Raw genomic sequence first — 18,622 nt, forward strand, 5'->3', positions numbered from 1 at the left:
GTGCCTAGTGACACTGACACTGATGGTCTGCTCCCTCTGATCGGGAGCAGCGATCAGTAACGTGTCACAGTAAGCCAGGCCCCCCAACAGTTAGAATCACTCCTTAGGACACACTTAACCCCTTCCTAGCCCCCTCGTGGTTAACCCCTTCACTGCGAGTCACATTTGCACAGTAATCAGTGCATTTTTATAGCACTGATCGCTGTATAAATGTGAATGGTCCCAAAATAGCACCAAAAGTGTCCGATGTGTCCGCCATAATGTCGCAGTCACGATAAAAATTGCTGATCGCTGCCATTACTAGTAAAAAAAAAATTAACAAAAATATGTAGAAGAATATGTATCAGCCTAAACTGAGGAAATTTTTTTAATATATATTTTTGGGGATATTTATTATAGCAAAAAGTAAACATTTTTTTTTTTAATAGCGCAAAAAATAAAAACCGCAGAGATAAACAAATACCACCAAAAGAAAGCTCTATTTGTGGGAAAAAAGGACGTCAATTTTGTTTGGGAGCCACGTCGCATGACCGTGGAATTGTCAGTTAAAGCGAAGCAGTGCCGAATCGCAAAAAGTGCTCTGGTCTTTGGGCAGCCAAATGGTCCGGGGCTAAAGTGGTTAAAGCAGGATACACAGCATAATACTTGTTCTGTGTCATTTGTCCCTCTCTATGTTCTAAAAAACCTGGTTGATGCTGCCTGTTCCTGTGTCCCCCTATGTAAACTGACCATGGTAATCATGGCTGCTGATCCATGATACCGTGGTCAGTTTACATGCCTCCATCATCCCGCTGCTCTCCTCTCTCCCCCACTCTCCCTGCCTGTTAGCTTCTGTGTCTAAGTCAATAAACATATCCTCCCCTCCTGCCGCTATTATTTCCAGCCCCTCTATTCTTCAAAGCTATACAACACTGTGTACTTGTTTGTTTAAAATCATGCCTTTAAATACTTTCTTGTAGCTATATTCTCTTCGGTCACATGACCTCTGGCTGCTCTCCTTCTCCGTTCCAAGGGTTACACCAGGAGGAGGAGCTGAGCGGACACTACAGCAGTCACATGACCTCCTGGCTGACGTCAGAGGGGGATCTCAGCCCATCCTGCTGTAGCCCTTGGAATGGAGGAGGAGAGCGGCACATGACCAAAGAGAACCAATTTAAAAGAAGGTATTTAGAGAAATATAATTTTAAACAAACAAGTACACGGTGTTGAAAAGATTTGTAGAACAAAGTGGCTGGCAATAATCTCTTTATGACTTTACAACCACTTTGAGTATAATGTGCTAATACATGTAAAGAAGGGGTTGACTGCACTCTAGTCCTCAGATAAATGCAAGCTTTATTGGGTAAAATCCAGATAAGATGTATACCACAAGCCCAAAGCACAAGATAACAATACAAATGTTAACGCGTTTCATTCAGATTGCGCTTAGTCATAACACAATACACCTGCGTAGTTCACCTAAATATCAGTAATCGCAATTAACTTAAAGGGTTTGTAAAGGATTTTTTTATCTTAATACCTTCCTTTAGCTTAATGCAGTGCTGTTTTCATGTCCTCATTGTTCGTTTTTGCTCTCAAGTTGCTGTAATTCTTCACTGATCTCCACACTTCCTGGTTGTCTGTTTCCTGATAACCACAGTACTGGGAGCTTTCTCTCTGTGGTCACTAATCAAGGAGGTGTGATTACTGTGTGTCTAAAACCCCACAGCACCAATCAGTTTCGTTTTCCAAACCATCACTGCCCTGTATTGGGTCTGTGGCTCTGTACATCAGAAGCAGGAAACAACGTGCAAAAACGAAACTAGAAACTGCAGGCACATTATATGATTGATTATTATCTATTTTTAATCATTTTTAAAAGGAATCAGTTAACTATTATGTCTCTATACCCTGTAAACAGTCATTTCAGCAAAAAAAAAAATTTCCTTTACAACTCCTTTAATTAGATGCAACCAGGTGTAGGTTCTGTCTACTCGTATAACACTTTATACACCGACATTTCATATTAAAACAAGACCATTTAGTAAGTATCATGTTCTGCCCATAGGTTTCGGGAATGTGTACTTACTGACAGGTGGTTCGCTGATATTACATATAGGTATATCAATCCCAGGGGGTGCTGGGAACTCCCACATTCTGCACCCACAATTTTTGATCATTTTGATCTGAGCGCAGCTTTTCTTGCAGGCCTATAGAGAAAAATGCATTTACACATGGTATATTGTAGATGCAAAGATAAGGTGCTACTTCAATTTATGACTTTCTTCTGCTCCACACTGAGCATGACCTAATGAAATGTTCAATCAGCATCAGCCTAATGAAATGTTAAATACTAAAATTCTTTCTAAATAAATCCTAACAACTTCCAGCTAGTTCCTTTATTGCTTGCTGTATCTGTGGCCAAATTTTTCTACACCGGATAACAAAATACATGTTTCATACATCCAGCAGGCAGTCATTTCTTAAATGTATTGACTTTCTGCACACCCACCAACTGATTATCCAGAATTGTATAAGACTTGGGAATTTTTTATAACCCTCTTTTTATTCGATTTTTGTATGTAAGAAATTTGGAAACTACAAATTGCAACACGAGAGAACATTTGTGTATGATTCAATACAGAAATTGCATTGTGAATAGAAATCAGTACAGATATATTGCATAGTATATAACAGGGGTCTCCAAACTTTCTAAAGAAAGGGCCAGTTTACTATCCTTCAGGCTTTAGTCGCAGTGGGAGCAAATTAAGCCAAATCTTTGGTATTATGGGGAGGAATTTTGCCCCATCGTTGGCATCAGTGGAAGGAATAGTGCCCCATTGTTGGTGTCAGTGGCAGGAATAATGCCACAAGGGCTGGATAAAGGCAAGCAAATTGGCCACAGTTTGGAGACAACACGTATATAAGATAACGTTTTCTCCACAAAGTAAGCACTGTTTTGTTTTTAATTATGCTGCAATAAGATCAGCCTAAGTCATATATGCAGCAGTGAAAGGAATAAGTGGAAGGAATATTAAGTAGTAAACTGGCAGGTAAGCACACAATTCATAAACAGGAACAAGCAGATGGCATTCAGACAGCTGTATACCCCACAGAATGTTTAGGCAGGCAGCAGAAAGGTGGAATTAGAATGAGAATTAAAACAAGAGGAATTAGAGAAAAAGTTAGGGCAGAGGTCTTAAACTGGCGTTCTTCTAGCTACAAGACTCATCATGCTTCTGCTCATGCTTGTAACAATCAGCCTTGCAATGCCTCATGGGACTTGTAGTTTCACAACAGCTGGAGAGCCACCAGTTTTAGACCCCTGAGTTAGGATAATAATTAGAGTAGCAACCAGGAATACAGTACAAGTACTGAAACTCGCAGGACCCTTTTGCTCTGGAATTTAACAGTGCACCTATCAGAAATTGCATTTCATTTGTAAATAACTTGAAGGTAATCTGTAAAAAATGTTTACATTTATTTAGATCAATCTAATGATTTAACAAACAAATGTATCCCAAGGACTATACAAATGGTTATTATCAGATGCATATGGAGAACAGACAATTTTACACATATGTTTAGAAAGCATTTTTTAAGGCATTAGTGCACGAGATAATAAAGGTATCCACAGTGATCATTTCTAGAACCTGTGGTAGTATTTTGGTCCAGGAAATTGATTTAACTGGCTGGCAGGGGTTGCAAAGATTTTTTTTAGCCATCAAGCAAAACTTGCCAGGGCTGCCCAGAAGGCTTTTCTTTACCCTCCTCAAGAACTACACTACTATGGTTTGTAACATGGTAAACTTGTCAACATTTTTTAGGTGAATTACTACTTATTGTAATGTCTGTTCACTTCGAAGAGCCGAGCAGTGATGTAATCTTAAAACTTAGATTGGAATGCTATTATGGTGGTCTGTATCATTTCTCTACCACTTCAGTAGTGTGATAACCAGACATAGCTGCTTCCATATTCAGGTTGTTTTTTAGTACGATAATAAACAAATTATAACAAAGACACCAAAACATCAGGAACAAGGTCATCATTTTTAATTGTACACTTTCTTAAGCCGCGTACACACGATCGGTTCGTCTGATGAAAACGGTCTGATGGACCGTTTTCATCAGACGAACCGATCGTGTGTGGGCCCCATCAGTTTTTTTCCCATCGGTGAAAAAACTTAGAACCTGTTTTAAAATTATCTGATGGTTAAAAAAACGATAGAAAAAAACGATCATCTGTGGGGAAATCCATCAGTTAAAAATCAACGCATGCTCAGAATCAAGTCGACACATGCTCGGAAGCATTGAACTTCATTTTTCTCAGCACGTCATAGTGTTTTTACGTCACCGATTAGGCAAGACTGTTGAAAGTCAGCTTCATCGGATATCTGCTGAAAAAATCCATCAGACCGTTTTCATCGGATGAACCGATCATGTGTACAGGGCATTACTAAAAAAAAAAACACTATTACCTTAAGCTTGCATGGCAAAGTGGCAAAGCTTGCACTATTAACGCCTTATACTTACCTTACCTGAGCTTCTGTGAAGCTTCTTGCTCCTCTACAGTTGGCAAAAATACCCAGCACTTCCTGGTTTGGAGGAGCATATGACCAAATCCCTTGAGAGGGTGCTCAGGCCTAGCAACCAATCACTAGGCCCGAGCACCCTCACTTGGCTTGGGGAGCTATGTCACTGCTATGTCAACAACACAGCATACCTTAGTACCAACTATGGAAAGGCAAGGAACTACAGGAGAATGCAGGCAAGTTAAGTATAAGGGAATTGGGGATGCCCATTGTAGACATGTGGGGAGGTGCAGCGTAATGCAGTGGTAGTAAACACTGAGGCCTCGTACACACGACTGTTTTCCTCGACAGAATCCATCAAGAAACTTGGTGGCAGAGCTTTTTTGCAGAGGAAAGCGGTCATGTGTATGTTTTTCATCGAGGAAACTGTCGAGGAACTCGACGAGAAAAAAAGAGAACAAGTTCTCTTTTTCCTCAACGGGAGTCTCAATTTTCTAGTCGTGTTCCTCGTCGGGCTGGTTTTAGACGAGAAACACGTTCATGTGTATGCTAAAAAACCCGCGCATTCTCAGAATAAAGTATGAGACGGGAGCGCAGCTTCGGTAAAAGTAGCGTTTGTAATGGAGATAGCACATTTGTCACGCTGTAACAGTGAAAAGTGCAAATCGTCTCTTACCAAACTTTTACTTAACAAGCAGTAACAGAGATTAGCAAAAGCAGCCCCAAGGGTTGTGCCAGTGGAATCAAACTTCCCCTGCCATTGTATGTGTTGTACGTCACCGCGTTTGAGAACGAGGAGATATGGTCTTGACCGTGTGTACGCAAAGCAAGCTTGTCAAGTTTCTCGACAAGCCTAACAAGGAACTCGTAGAGGAAAACGATGTTTCAGTTATGATGAGTTCCTCGGTCGTGTGTACGAGGCCTTAGAGTCCAGTTGCAGTAACAGAACTGTGTTGAATTTAAGGTTCACTAAAGCACATCTACCTGGTGGGAAGACAACTGTAGGTTTTAAGAGTATAACAGAAGGTATCGGGTGCACTGACAGCATCTGTCTTCATGGGCGGAATGAGGCCTGGCCAGTCCATGCCCAAACAAGGAGGCTTCCAGGAAGGATGGCGTGTCCTGCTCTTTCCCTACTCATCTGGAACTTCTTCCTGCTGCTAATCACTGTCCCTGACAGATGAGTGACCTATTTCTACACTACCCACATGCAAAATTTATGCCAAGCCAAGGAGCCAGGGTGATAAAAAGACTGCCCGACCCAAGATGGCCACCAGAGTCACATGGTCAGGCAGCTCGGATAGCTCTCCCAGGGACCCAGGAAACCATGGAGGAACCATGCTCCTCTTGACTTCCACTTCATCTACAATGCTGCTGCAGTTGAGCATCACCTGCAATGGAGAAAGTGCACCTGCCTACAGACACACTGTCGCTTTGTTGTACATGAACAAGGTGATGGTGTCTTTTTAATGGTAGATCACAACTCTTACAATAAATATTGTAAGACTAGTTAATACATAATAACATAACATATATTTTATTCATAAGATAAATTATTAGATATAGAGTCCATAGGTAAAGGTACTCTGGTGTTTCCCTTTCTTCTCAACATACAAAACATGTCCCTTAGGGCATGTGTAAATGGGATTTGGCATTGTTACGATGGCATCAGTTTTGCATCAGTTTGAGTCAAGCAAACAAAAGCCTGTCGGCACAGTCCCTTACACAGAACATATAGTATACGTACTGCACGAATATGCAGTGTACCTAAGTCAGTAAGACAGCACAAATCGCTACGTTGAATTGAAAATACAGTAAGGCCTCGTACACAAGATAGGTTAAACAGAGGACAACGGTCTGATGGACCGTTTTCATCGGTCAAAACCGATCGTGTGTGGGCCCCATAGGTTATTTAACCATCGGTTAAAAAAAAGCCAACTTGCTTTAAATGTAACCGATGGATTCCTAACCGATGGGAAAAAAACGATCGTTAGTAGGCACAACCATCAGTTAAAAATCCATGCATGCTCAGAATCAAGTCGACGCATGCTTGGAAGCATTGAACTTCGTTTTTTCCAGCACGTCGTTGTGTTTTACGTCACCGCGTTTTGACACGGTGGTGTGTAGGTGCGACGGACCATCAGTCAGCTTCATCGGTTAACCAATGAAAACGGTCCATCGGTCCGTTCTCATCGGATGGACTGGTCGTGTGTACGCGGCATAAGGCTTCTTTCACAAGGGTTCCGTTTGCTTGTAGGGAATCTGTCCGCTGATCCCCACTGAGCAGGAGGATGACTGGTCTGTGTCCGCTCCACTTATGTAGAGCGAACACAGACACAGCCTGTTCTCCTCTATGGACGGTCAGATGTAAATGGACCCCCTGACCCCCCAACTACCATCCGATCCAGCCAGATGGAGGGAAATGGATCTTCATCTGTCTGTTTTTAGCAAACTGGATCGGATTGGATGTAAGCGGGTGTATATGGACACAAGTCCATTTAAACCCACCGCTCCATAGGAGAATGAGGGTCCGATTGGGTCCACCTGAAAAACAGACAGGCGGACCAGATTGGAACGCTACTGTGAAAAGGGTCTAATTCATAGCAATAATCATACAATCAAAAGCTACTTCAAACTAATTTAAGTACAGTAAATCGGAACCTAATTGGTTATCATGTACAATTTACATTGTTTACCCAAACATGTTACCACCAAGTTCAATTGAAATATATATTTTTAAATTCTTTATTTTATTTAAGAGCAAAGCATCCTGGTATCCGATGTCACATTAGACAGACAATGACACAAATCAGGTCATCATCCAGGTTCGCAACCCCCTGGCACGGCACAGAGCTCTGAATGAACGGCACCTATATGCTATTCCTTCAGATCGCAGGCACCGGTGATGTAACCGGCTGCTGCTCACTGGAATATCTCCTAAACAGTGCACGTTTAGGAGATATTCATTCTATCTACAGGTAAGCTTTATTATAAGTTTACCTGTAGATAAACATGGCACAAAAGGGTTTACTACAACTTTAAAGACTTTTCCAAAATTGTATTTTGAAATTGGATAGGTTTCCATAATCTTATAAGGGTCTCAATAGGTTTGGCAGGGACATTTTAAGATGTGTGATAGAGAAAAGGAGATTATCTGTGATACCCACAACCTTATGGCTTGTAGGCAATTCCTGAATGTTCGGGTTTGCACATATAGTACAAAGTAAAGGTTCTAGTGAGAAGATAAGAATTAAAGGGGAAAATGGGCAGCCTTGTCTCGTCCCCAAAGCAGTTTGAAGAAATTTCATTAAATTGAACTATGGCAGAGAGACAAGAATAGATAGGATCCAGTCACCATGATATGTACTTACCTAGACCAAAGTATTTAATGATTTGTTTCATTAGCAAACAATTTACTCCGCCAAAAGCCCTTTCAGCATCAACAGGCTTGTAGAGGATTTCCTCCAGGACTGTATTTAATACTCTTGTGGTGTTATCTTTTTTTTATCTCATCGGTGTGGCATGAAGATTACCTAATCCAAGTTTACGAGAGAATGAAGGTAGTGCATTTTTAATGCATTTTTAACTTGATTTCCCATCGTACAGCTTTGTGCTAGGAAAAAAAATCTTCTGCTGACCCTATATATTGTCATATGGAATAGCTTGATCATAAAAGTACAGCCCTTCTTCAGTGTAATGTGGCATTCTTATGTTGATCCATACTGAGTTTAGTTTACTAAGATAGATATATAACATTTTATGCAGCAATGACATGAATAAAGTGAAAGGTCAGGAAAAGCCTCACTAAGGCTAATCCCCAATTCTAAGGCTTTTCTTTTTAACCCTGTAAAGAAAAGATCTGTATACTTACCTAACCTATTCAGAAGCTGCCCTGTAACTCATTTTCAGCCAACAGCAGGGTGAAGCCCATTATCAGCTGACATCACTCAGCCGGTGCAGGCTCAGGAAATATCCCGCTTGGACGGGCAGCAGGCTCAGCCTCACATTGAGCCACTGGGAGACTGAGTCAGCCGCTCTCACCCCATGCACAGCCCAGAGCTCTGGGGAGCACTGGGGGGGGGGGGGGCAGAGCAGAAAGTCAGTGACTGACAGTCACAGGCTCTCTGCTCACTGAAGACTGAGAACTGAGCAATCAAACCAAAAAAATGGTCTTTGATCGCTCAGTTCTCAGTCTTAGAAGCTGCAAGGGGCAGATGCAACATTGATCCACCTAGGTCAGTAATAATGTTTATTTTTTTTAAAACCGTTATATCTTTTAGGTACACACACTTTCTATTTCTTTCTAACTTTTTTATACTTACATAAACTTACTTATTTTGTCTTACTACTACTACGAACACAAACTTTCTATTTCTGTCTCACTAATACACTAACTTTCTATTTCTGTCTTAAAAGAGAAGTCCATGGTTAAAAGAAAACAAACACACATACTCACCTAGGTGGATGCAGCATCAATCCAATGCTGCATCTGTCCTCTGCCATCTCTAAGGCCCCATACACACTATTAGATTTTCTGCCAGATTTTGTCTTCAGATTTACCAGAACTATATAATGTGAGGTCAAACTTCAAAAGTTTCAATTTGTATGCAATCAGGCAGGCCCTTGCACCACATGGTTTTGGTAAATCTAAAGACAAAAATCTGCAGAAAATCTAGTAGTGTGTATGGGGTCTACGACTAAGAACTGAGCAATCAAGACTAGTGCTGAGCGGAATACGCCATATTCGATTTCGCGATATATCACGAATATATAGCCGAATATTCGTGAAATATTCGCTAAAATCGAATATTCGTGATATTTTATCAAAACATTTTTTTGCGAAATTTTGCTAATGCGAAACGGATTGTGAAATTTCGCAAATGCGAATGCGAAATTGATTGCGAAATTTTGAAACATTCAATTTCACCTGCCCTTTGGAAAAAGTGTGGTTTTACGTAATGGACCCTGCAACTAACAAGGTATTAATAAAATAAATACATTATTATATAGATTTGAGGGTTTACTTTGACCAATTTGTATATTGATTAGTTTAATAAATATTGAATAACCATAGATTTGGAAAATACAAGTAAACCGTTTACGTTGACATCTCTTAAATGTCTTTATGTTATACAGTTATTATTCTCATTAAAGAGGTGAAATGCAAATGATGATGACACGGGACAAAAGATGGAAAATTCTTTGAAGATGTGATACACTGGAAAAACGCACAGAAACACTCCACTCTCTCCTATGACAACTGTGGTAGGAGAACTCTGATTGGCTCTGATGCAAAAGAAGGGCGGAGAAAGTATTCGCGAATATTCGGAAATCGAATATTCGCGATTGCGAATATTCGGCAACATAAAAGGATCGCCTCAGCTTAGCTACTCGGCCAAGGTCACTAATCATACCAGCAATGCTTTTAGACGTCGATGGAGATCACTAGGATGTGATCTGTTTTAAAAATAAAATTGAAAAAATACGAATATTCGGAATAGCGAATATTGGCCGCGAAATTCGAGTTATTCGCGAATATTCAAATATGCCATATTCGTAACGAATATTCGCAATGCGAATATTCGTGAGCAACACTAATCAAGACCATCTATTAGCCTGTCCTCGGTCTTCAGTCAGAATGTGACAGTCACTGGCTCTCTGTTCTGCCCTCCAGCACTCACTGGAGCACTGGGTTGTGGAGGGGGTGGGGGCGGCTCGCTGAGAGGCTGAGCCAGCTGCCAGTCAAGAATCTGGATAGACTTTAAAGTCAGGATCCCTCCAGAGTCTGGACTGGCTGAGTGACATCAGCTGACAGCGGACTTTAACCCGTTGTCGGCTGAATACAGGTCACAGGCATACAGAACTAAGTGCACTCCTGTGATCACCAGGAGAAATACAGCCAAAATAGTTTTGGCTATACTTCTCCTTTATTATTACTTGCATAAACTTACTATTTCTGTCTTGCTAATACTCACTTACACAAACTTACAATTACTGTCTATTACTGTCTTACTATTACTTACACAAATTGTCAATTTTTGTCTTACTATTCATTAAGTACACAAACGTACTATTTTTGTCTTATTACAAACTTTCTATTTCAGTCTCACTATTACTTACACAAACTTACTATTTCTGTCTCACTATTTCTTACACAAATGTTCTATTTCTGCCTTACTATTGCTTACACAAACGTTCTATTTCTATCTTACTATTGCTTACACAAATGTTCTATTTCTGCCTTACTATTACTTACACAAACGTTCTATTTCTGTCTTACTATTGCTTACACAAACGTTCTAGTTTGGTCTTTTAATAATTTAAGAAAATATTGCTATATTGCACAAACGTATTATTTCTGTCTTACTAATACTCACTTATAAAAACGTACTGTTTCTGTCTTATTCTTATTTACTTACATTTCTGTCTTCTATCATACTTGCTTACACAAACATTCTATTTCTTTGAACCATAACTTACCCAAACATACTATTTTGGTCTTAATGTTGCTTACACAAATTCACCACTTCTTTATAGGATTACTTATTTACCCAAACCTATATGACAGCATGTTCCAGTACCTGCCAATATCCAGCAACTTTGCACAGCCATTGAAGAGGAATGGACCAACATTCCACAGACCACAATCAACAACCTGATCAACTCTATGCGAAAGAGATGTGCTGCATTGCATAAGGCAAATGGTGGTCACCCCAGATACTGACTGGTTTTCGGACCCCCTTGACCCCCCCAATACAGTAAAACTGCACATTATAGTATATAGTGCCCTTTTATTGTGGCCAGCCTAAGGCACACCTGTGCAATAATCGTGCTGTCTAATCAGCATATTGATATGCCACACTTGTGAGGTGGATGGATTTTCTTGGCAAAGGAGAAGTGCTCACTGACACAGATTTAGACAGATGTGTGAACAATATTTGAGAGAAATATGCCTTTTGTGTACATAGAAAAAGTCGCAGATCTTTGCGTTCAGCTCATGATAAATTGCGTTTATAATTTTGCTCAGTGTAAATACCCCCATCTGCTGCCTTTGCAGCTTAAGGGGGGACCGGACGATTGGGGGATGCTAAAAAGCTCAACTGCACATTTTTAACGACCCCCCAACCACGAGTCTAAAAGAGCCCTTATAGTACAGGAAACTCTGGGTGGGCAGTAAGATTCTGCTCCTCTGGATTCCTGGGCTACAGCTCTAGTAAACTACACAGATAATAGATCTGTGATTTGATCTCTTTATTTAATAAACGTATTACCTAATCAGGGTCTTTTCAATGTGGCAATGATAATGTGTAAACAATAATTACCTATAGCAATCAATTATGAATTAGTGAACAGTAATATAAAATTGTTGTGATCTTGGGTAACATTAACTCATTGTACCATGTTATAGAAGAAGAATGAATCATAGAAAAGTAAATTTGTATTGTTATGCATCCTGGCCAGGCTAGACACTCCAATTTGATCTATTCTATTATTATTATACGGGATTTATATAGCGCCAACTGTTTGCGCAGCACTTTACAATGTAGGGAGACACTACACCAACAGTACAATTCAAAACAAGAGGGTTAGATGAGCCCTGCTCCTGCGAGTTTACAATCTAATAAATTATGTACACATAATATATTATAATAACATTATTTTTTCTATTTTCTGAATATAATCATAATAGGTTATAGTAATTTTTCTAGAGGATCTGCTTAACTCTCAGCTGACTGTAATCAGATAAGTAGTGAGAGGCTCAGAAAGCAGATTGTATAAATGTTGGAGAAACTGGACAAAGCACTTTCATGTATTCAAAGGCTTACCTCTCGGCTGTATTCAGTTCCATAAACATCCGCGTAATAATTCCTTATGTCGTGACCACTACTACATCGACTGTTGTATGGTTCTTGCAAACGTTTCACATGGACCTGTCACAAAAGAGATTCTTTAACTTTTTGCTACAAAAAAATGCTTGCACATTTCAGTCTTTTACTGGGATACATAAGTAAAGAATAATAAAAGGGTAATAAAAGACTTATAATAATGTTAATTTAACAATAGAGTATAATTATGCTGGAGAATTATCGATTATATTGATTTTATAGACATTGTTCCTCTAACATACTCATTGCTAATTTTCACACATACAGTATACATCTAATATGAGGAGGTGTGAGTATACTGGACCAGAACACCTTGGTTACATATGGCTTATGTAAACCTGTGCAAATTTCCAGGTACAAAGAAAAACACACATAGGGAAAAACACGCATAGGGACTGGGCCCCAACTGAGAATGGACCTAAATTCCTGGGGACCTGTAAGGATACGCTTGCATTTTCTCACAAGACCACCAGTTGACATGGAAGCATCAGTTTACATGCAGCATATTGCCTGTCAGTTTAAAGAATAGCATCATCCTGTTCACAGTGCAATGACGAACCAATGAGGATATTACACCTCCTCTCTTTGTCCTTTGTACTAAAGGTGAAACAGTGCACCATTTTTGGTGTGGCTTGGTGGGGACAGAGTTCCATTTGCATATTTTTTTTAATTAATTTAATTGTTTTGAGACATTAGCTAAAAATTTGTTGTGAAAGCACAAATGGTAAGGCTCTAAAATTGGTAATGTACGGGGAAAGTTGGGATGCTGCGATGCTGGGATGCTAAGATGCTGAAAGCAGAATGTGCTAGCCTGCTGAATGTCATCTCAAGTAAAAAAGGCAGAAATCTTTTTGGTGCATTATTTGTATTCATTGGACTACATTTATTTAATTTACTAAACTCTGGGTTCAAAAGCAGATGAGAATGGGAGGGACTGCAATGGGCATTATAATGGGAAAGCAGGGGTTGTTAACATGCCATATTTTCAGTAAATGGCCATAGTCCTGCTGTTGGGTAAGCTTAACTTTAAGATATGAAATAGAAGAAATATGTATGTAAGGAGCTTACATTATATGTACAAAGAGTTGTAATTGCACAAAATGGGGCTACAGCTTAAGAGCACGTTGGCCACTGACCAAGGCAGAAACAAGAACTGGATACTCTTAAAATCAGCATGTTTACAGATAGTGTGGCTAATCCAACTGCCTAAATTTATGTTATTTAAAATGAAGGAGCTTGCTATACTAAAGCCTAAACTTGGTGTTTGCAGTACCTTAGCTTGTAGAGTAGCTAAGGTCAACATTTAAAATCATTATATTCATTTTCACAATGAATTTTACTTCATTCCAACAACAGCGCAACCTCATAGTGTAGCATTAAAAATTAAATGGCAATACATTGAAAAATAGAAATGCGCTCACAAAAAGTATACATGTGTAGTGCATACCATGAAGGTGACTTGGGAGCCAGAAATGCCTGATGGGCAGCCTGAAAACCATGGGGATGAAACATGCTGAAGATGGAGGAAGCTGTTGTCACTGCAACTGTAAATAGTGTTCAACCCGAGACTGGAATCCCCAATGTCACTGCAGACACATGCACCGGTCTGTTTCTTCATCAGCCTGTCTATGCTGGGCGATAGCAACTATGATTTCCTCAGTCACACGGAGGCAGCTATCCAATTGGATACTGGTATCTCATGTGTCTCTGGTGGCCATCTTGAGTCAGACAGTGTTTATTTAAGTCTCCGGCCCCTCAGACTTGGCGCGCTTTTTGTGAGTGGCTAGCATATGGAAAGGATCACCATCTGTCAGGGACAATATTCAGAGATTGGGAAAGGTTCCAGAGGAGTAGGGACAGTGCAGGGCCTATGTTCATCTCTCAGGAAGCCTTCCCTATTGGGTGAGGACTGACCAGGCCACATTCTGCTCCTTGTGGCAGGCACATCTTCGAATCTGCAAATCACTGATCCCCTGCTTTTTCTGTCAAAAGTGTCTCTGGTCGGGTGTTCTCCCCATTAGGCCTGTTGTATTTGTTGACGTTTTCTACACTCTGTGTGTTTACTGCCTGCCACACAATGCTGCACATATCCACACGTTTGCCACACACAGTGAATGCTTTAGAGACTGCTTATGCACAGCCACTCAGCTACATTCACCATTTACATTTTTAAAGGAACACTGCACCAGGGCCATCTTTTCCATTGGGCACGCTGGGCAGTTGCCCGGGGGCCCCGCTTGCCTGGGGGGCCCCCACCGGCTGCCCAGCAACTCCAGTAAAAAATTGTGGAGAGTGACGGGTTAGAACTGCCCATGCCCAGTTTGCGGAAATCACAGAGAAGTTCCGATCCTCCACGAGTGCGGGGGGTTGCTGATGTAAGGGGGGAGTGAATGCAAAAATGTAAGGGGGCACTGATATAAAGGTTCCCCTTCCTATATTAGTGACCCCCCCTTACCTTAGTGTATTTACTCTACGGAAGGTGGTCTCTGGTCACCAGAGTGCCCCTCACCTCAGAGTTCCCCTTTACATCAGAGTCTGCAGGATTCCCCCTTACAATGCAAGGGGGAACTCAGTCTGCGGACCCTGATGTAAGTGGGAAAGAGAAAGCAGTGGACTCTTATATAAGGTGGTCTCTGGTCACCAGAGCCCCCCTCCACATCAGAGTTCCCTCCTTAGATCATGATCTGCAGCGTTCCCCTTTACATAAGAGTTCCCTTTCACTGTAAGGGGGAATCCTGCAGACTCTGGTGTAAGAGGAAACTCTGCTGGCTGGGTTATAGTAACCTGACCTTCATGTCAATGAAGACATTTTTTTTTTACTTTTGTTTAACTTAAACACATTGCTAATAGCACTAGCTACTGTATATGTTTATAGTTTAAATACTGACATTTGCATTGTTCGGCACTGAAAACTGTAATTTTAGGTACTTTTTTGCACTGGCAGTAAAAGATGTGGTTCTGCCAGTAAATTTTATGATTTTTGTCAGTAAATTCTCGTGCGTGATTGTGTAGACAGGGCCCCTGTGCACTGTATTGCCCGGGGGCCTATAATGCTCTTAAGATGACACTGCACTGCACCACATAAAGTAGGGCCCCAACTACCAGCTAGTCAGTCATTGATCATTCATTCATGTTAGTGCCCCTAATACTGTGTAATTGCCTGCTCATTGAATTATGCCTTGTTTGATAGCATTTGCCATATTACATTTTTGCCTTCCTCTGGACCAATCGGGGAGAAAAAGACTCAGCGACAGTTCACTTGGTCAGTCTTCTGCCCCTCACCATAAAAGATTCCTCCAATCAACATTACTTCCCTGCGTTTTTCTGCGACCATGGGTTACCTAAAATACTCGGCAGAAACCATCCGGGAACTAAAACCATTTGCCTCTATACTCCCAGCTGTCACCAAAAAAGTTCTAAGGAAAGAGCGACTGTTGAGAATTAATCGACGATCAACAATCAAAAACCACGTGCAGGTATCCCAGCCCAAGCGCATATTATGCGCTTTGGTCAACACAAGATCGGCAGTAAAACACTGACAAGAAATCTATGATTTCATCCTTCAACGCAATCTAGACTGCCTCTTCATCACAGAAAGCTGGCTCACAGCCGACTGCAACACCATTCTAACAGAATTGGTGCCAGCAAATTATCGCAATCAAATGCAAAACAGAATGGGGCAAACAGGGGGGGGCCTGGCGGTGATCCACAAGACTCACCTCTCAATCACCAAACCAGTCCTTCAAAACTCGCTTCCATTTATGGAAACCCTCACTCTGCATTTGCAAACAAACCCCCATGATACGGTCCATATTCTACTTTGCTAGAGACCACCAGGCCCAAAAACGCACCTTCTCACGTCGTTGGCGGAATTCATCTCCACATATACCCTAAACATCAAACACCTTTTGGTGCTTGGGGATTTCAACCTCTGGGCCAACTCATCGCTGGACCCCGTCGCCGACGCTTGCATTGACCATATGGAAGGGTTAGGTCTGCAGAAACTAATACAAGGCCCCACTCATGCCTCAGGCCATACGCTCAATCTCATTTTCAAACAAGATTTAGAAATTGATGTCCTGGAAAATGAGCCACAACCATGGACTGATGACCATGCCATTAAATTCACAATCACCAAAAACGCCAGCCCAAAAAAAACGACAAAACCGGTAACAACTCACTGGACCAGATCTCAGAAGAAGCTCCACTCGGAACTCTTCAAAACAACTCTAGGGAACAAAATAAAAACAATCCAACAAAAACAAACAGCCACAGAAACACTTGACGCCATCAACAAGGCACTACTACAGTCAGCCGACTTAGTAGCACCAAAACGCAAAACTGGCATCCGGAAAAACAACTCCAGCTGGTTTAATGACCAGCTGACGTTGCTAAAGCAAGAGCGTAGAAGAGCAGAAGCTGCTTGGAAAAGGTGCCCTTCAGATAAAAACCATAACATTTACAAGATAATAACAAAGAAATATCAAAAATAAATCTTCACGGCCAAAAAAAATCACTTCGCCAATATCATCACAAATGCCAAAAACCGCCTCCACAAACTCTTCAAGCTGGTCACTCAGACTATGAATCCAGCTTGTTTAGAGGCCCCAACTCTGATTCACAAGAATTTTGCAACAAATTATCGGATTATTTCATTAATAAAATTGAAAAATTCCTTGAAAGTATTCAGCAAAATGGAACCGTCACCAACTCCCTCCCAAATCACAAACCCAATACCCACATAAATCCGCCACAATCACCAAAATTCACTCTAAAACCCATTTCCATCAATGCCACTAAAAACATCATCGGGACTCTGCGTAACAGCACAGCACCCAATGATATCATCCCCACTAAACTGCTGAAAGAAAGTGCCGATATACTGGCACCAGCTATCATGCAGCTCATTAACCAATCATTCAAGGAGGGCATGGTGCCCACCTTGCTGAAACAAGGTACAATAAAACCAATTCTAAAAAGACCTACCCTCGACCCCAAAGACCCAAACAACCGGAGGCCCATAACAGGTCTAAATGTTTTCTCCAAGGTAATGGAGAAAGCAGTTGTACAACAGCTGCAACTACATTTAGACACCCATAAATTACTGGACCCGTTTCAATCAGGCTTTCGTCCGGGTCACGGAACAGAAACGGCGCTGGTCAAAATATTAGATGACGCTCTAGAGGCCGCAGACGAAGGAGAATCTTGTCTCCTGATACTGCTGGACCTAAGTGCGGCTTTTGACACTGTAGACCACAAACTACTACTGGCTAGGCTAGCTGAAGTAGCCAGAGTCGCGGAAGGTGATCTACCCTGGTTCAGCTCCTTCTTGGAAAACCGATCACAAACTGTGAAACTGGGGTCTTTCACTTCTGAAAAACTTACAGTGTCATGCGGAGTCACTCAGGGATCTCCCTTGTCACCCGTATTGTTTAATATCTATCTTCGCCCTCTCTTTCAAATCATCAGTAACCAGAAGTTACTTTACCTCTCTTTGACTAGAGAAATCCCTCTCTCTAAGGCCCCGTACACACGGCCGAGAAACTCGACGAGCAAAACACATCGTTTTGCTCGTCGAGTTCCTTGTGAAGCCGCCGAGGATTTCGGCGAGCCAAGTTTCCCCGTTGACTAACGAGGAAATAGAGAACATGTTCTCTATTTGGCACAACGAGATTCTCGTCGGTTTCCTCGGCCGAAAGTGTACACACGGCCGGGTTTCTCGGCAGAATACAGCTTTCTGGCTGAATTCTGCTGAGAAACTCGGTCGTGTGTACGGGGCCTCATAGATAACTGGATGACATCCAGTTATCTTAAACTCAGTGGTTCGAAAACAGAACTTCTCCTGTTTCACCCCGCGTCAACATGAACTCCCCCCGCCCATTCTGGGCAAAACCATCTCCCCTAGCACCAAAGTCAAGAGTCATTTTTGACACCTACATGACAATGGATGCACAAATAGGGTCAGTAGTCAGCGGATCCCACCATCTGCTGCGCCTACTACGCAGACTCACCCCCTTTATCCCGAAAGAGGACATTGCAGTCGTGGTGGGAACAATCATCAATTCCAGACTTGACTACGCAAATGCCCTCTATCTAGGACTCCCCAAATACCAAATCACTCGTCTGCAAGTCGTTCAAAATACGGCCGCGCGACTAGTGACCGGAAAAAAAAACCATGGGAATCAATCTCATCTTCACTAAGATCCCTTCATTGGTTGCCAGTAA

At 41.4% G+C, this 18,622-nt stretch overlaps 1 protein-coding gene across 1 annotated transcript in view; it reads right to left on the bottom strand.

Moving 5' to 3' along the window:
* LOC120932216 (amiloride-sensitive sodium channel subunit gamma-like) overlaps positions 1 to 18,622 on the bottom strand; it is a 45,529-nt gene that overhangs the window by 16,590 nt on the left and 10,317 nt on the right. Inside the window, exons 4-5 of the mRNA XM_040344452.1 lie at positions 12,338 to 12,442; positions 2,069 to 2,189 (exon numbers count right to left, since the gene is read on the bottom strand). Of these exons, the coding sequence (XP_040200386.1) occupies positions 2,069 to 2,189; positions 12,338 to 12,442 (226 nt within the window). The remainder of the gene's footprint in view (positions 1 to 2,068; positions 2,190 to 12,337; positions 12,443 to 18,622) is intronic.

The sequence above is a fragment of the Rana temporaria genome, chromosome 3, assembly GCF_905171775.1.
Source record: "Rana temporaria chromosome 3, aRanTem1.1, whole genome shotgun sequence".
NCBI lineage: Eukaryota > Metazoa > Chordata > Amphibia > Anura > Ranidae > Rana > Rana temporaria.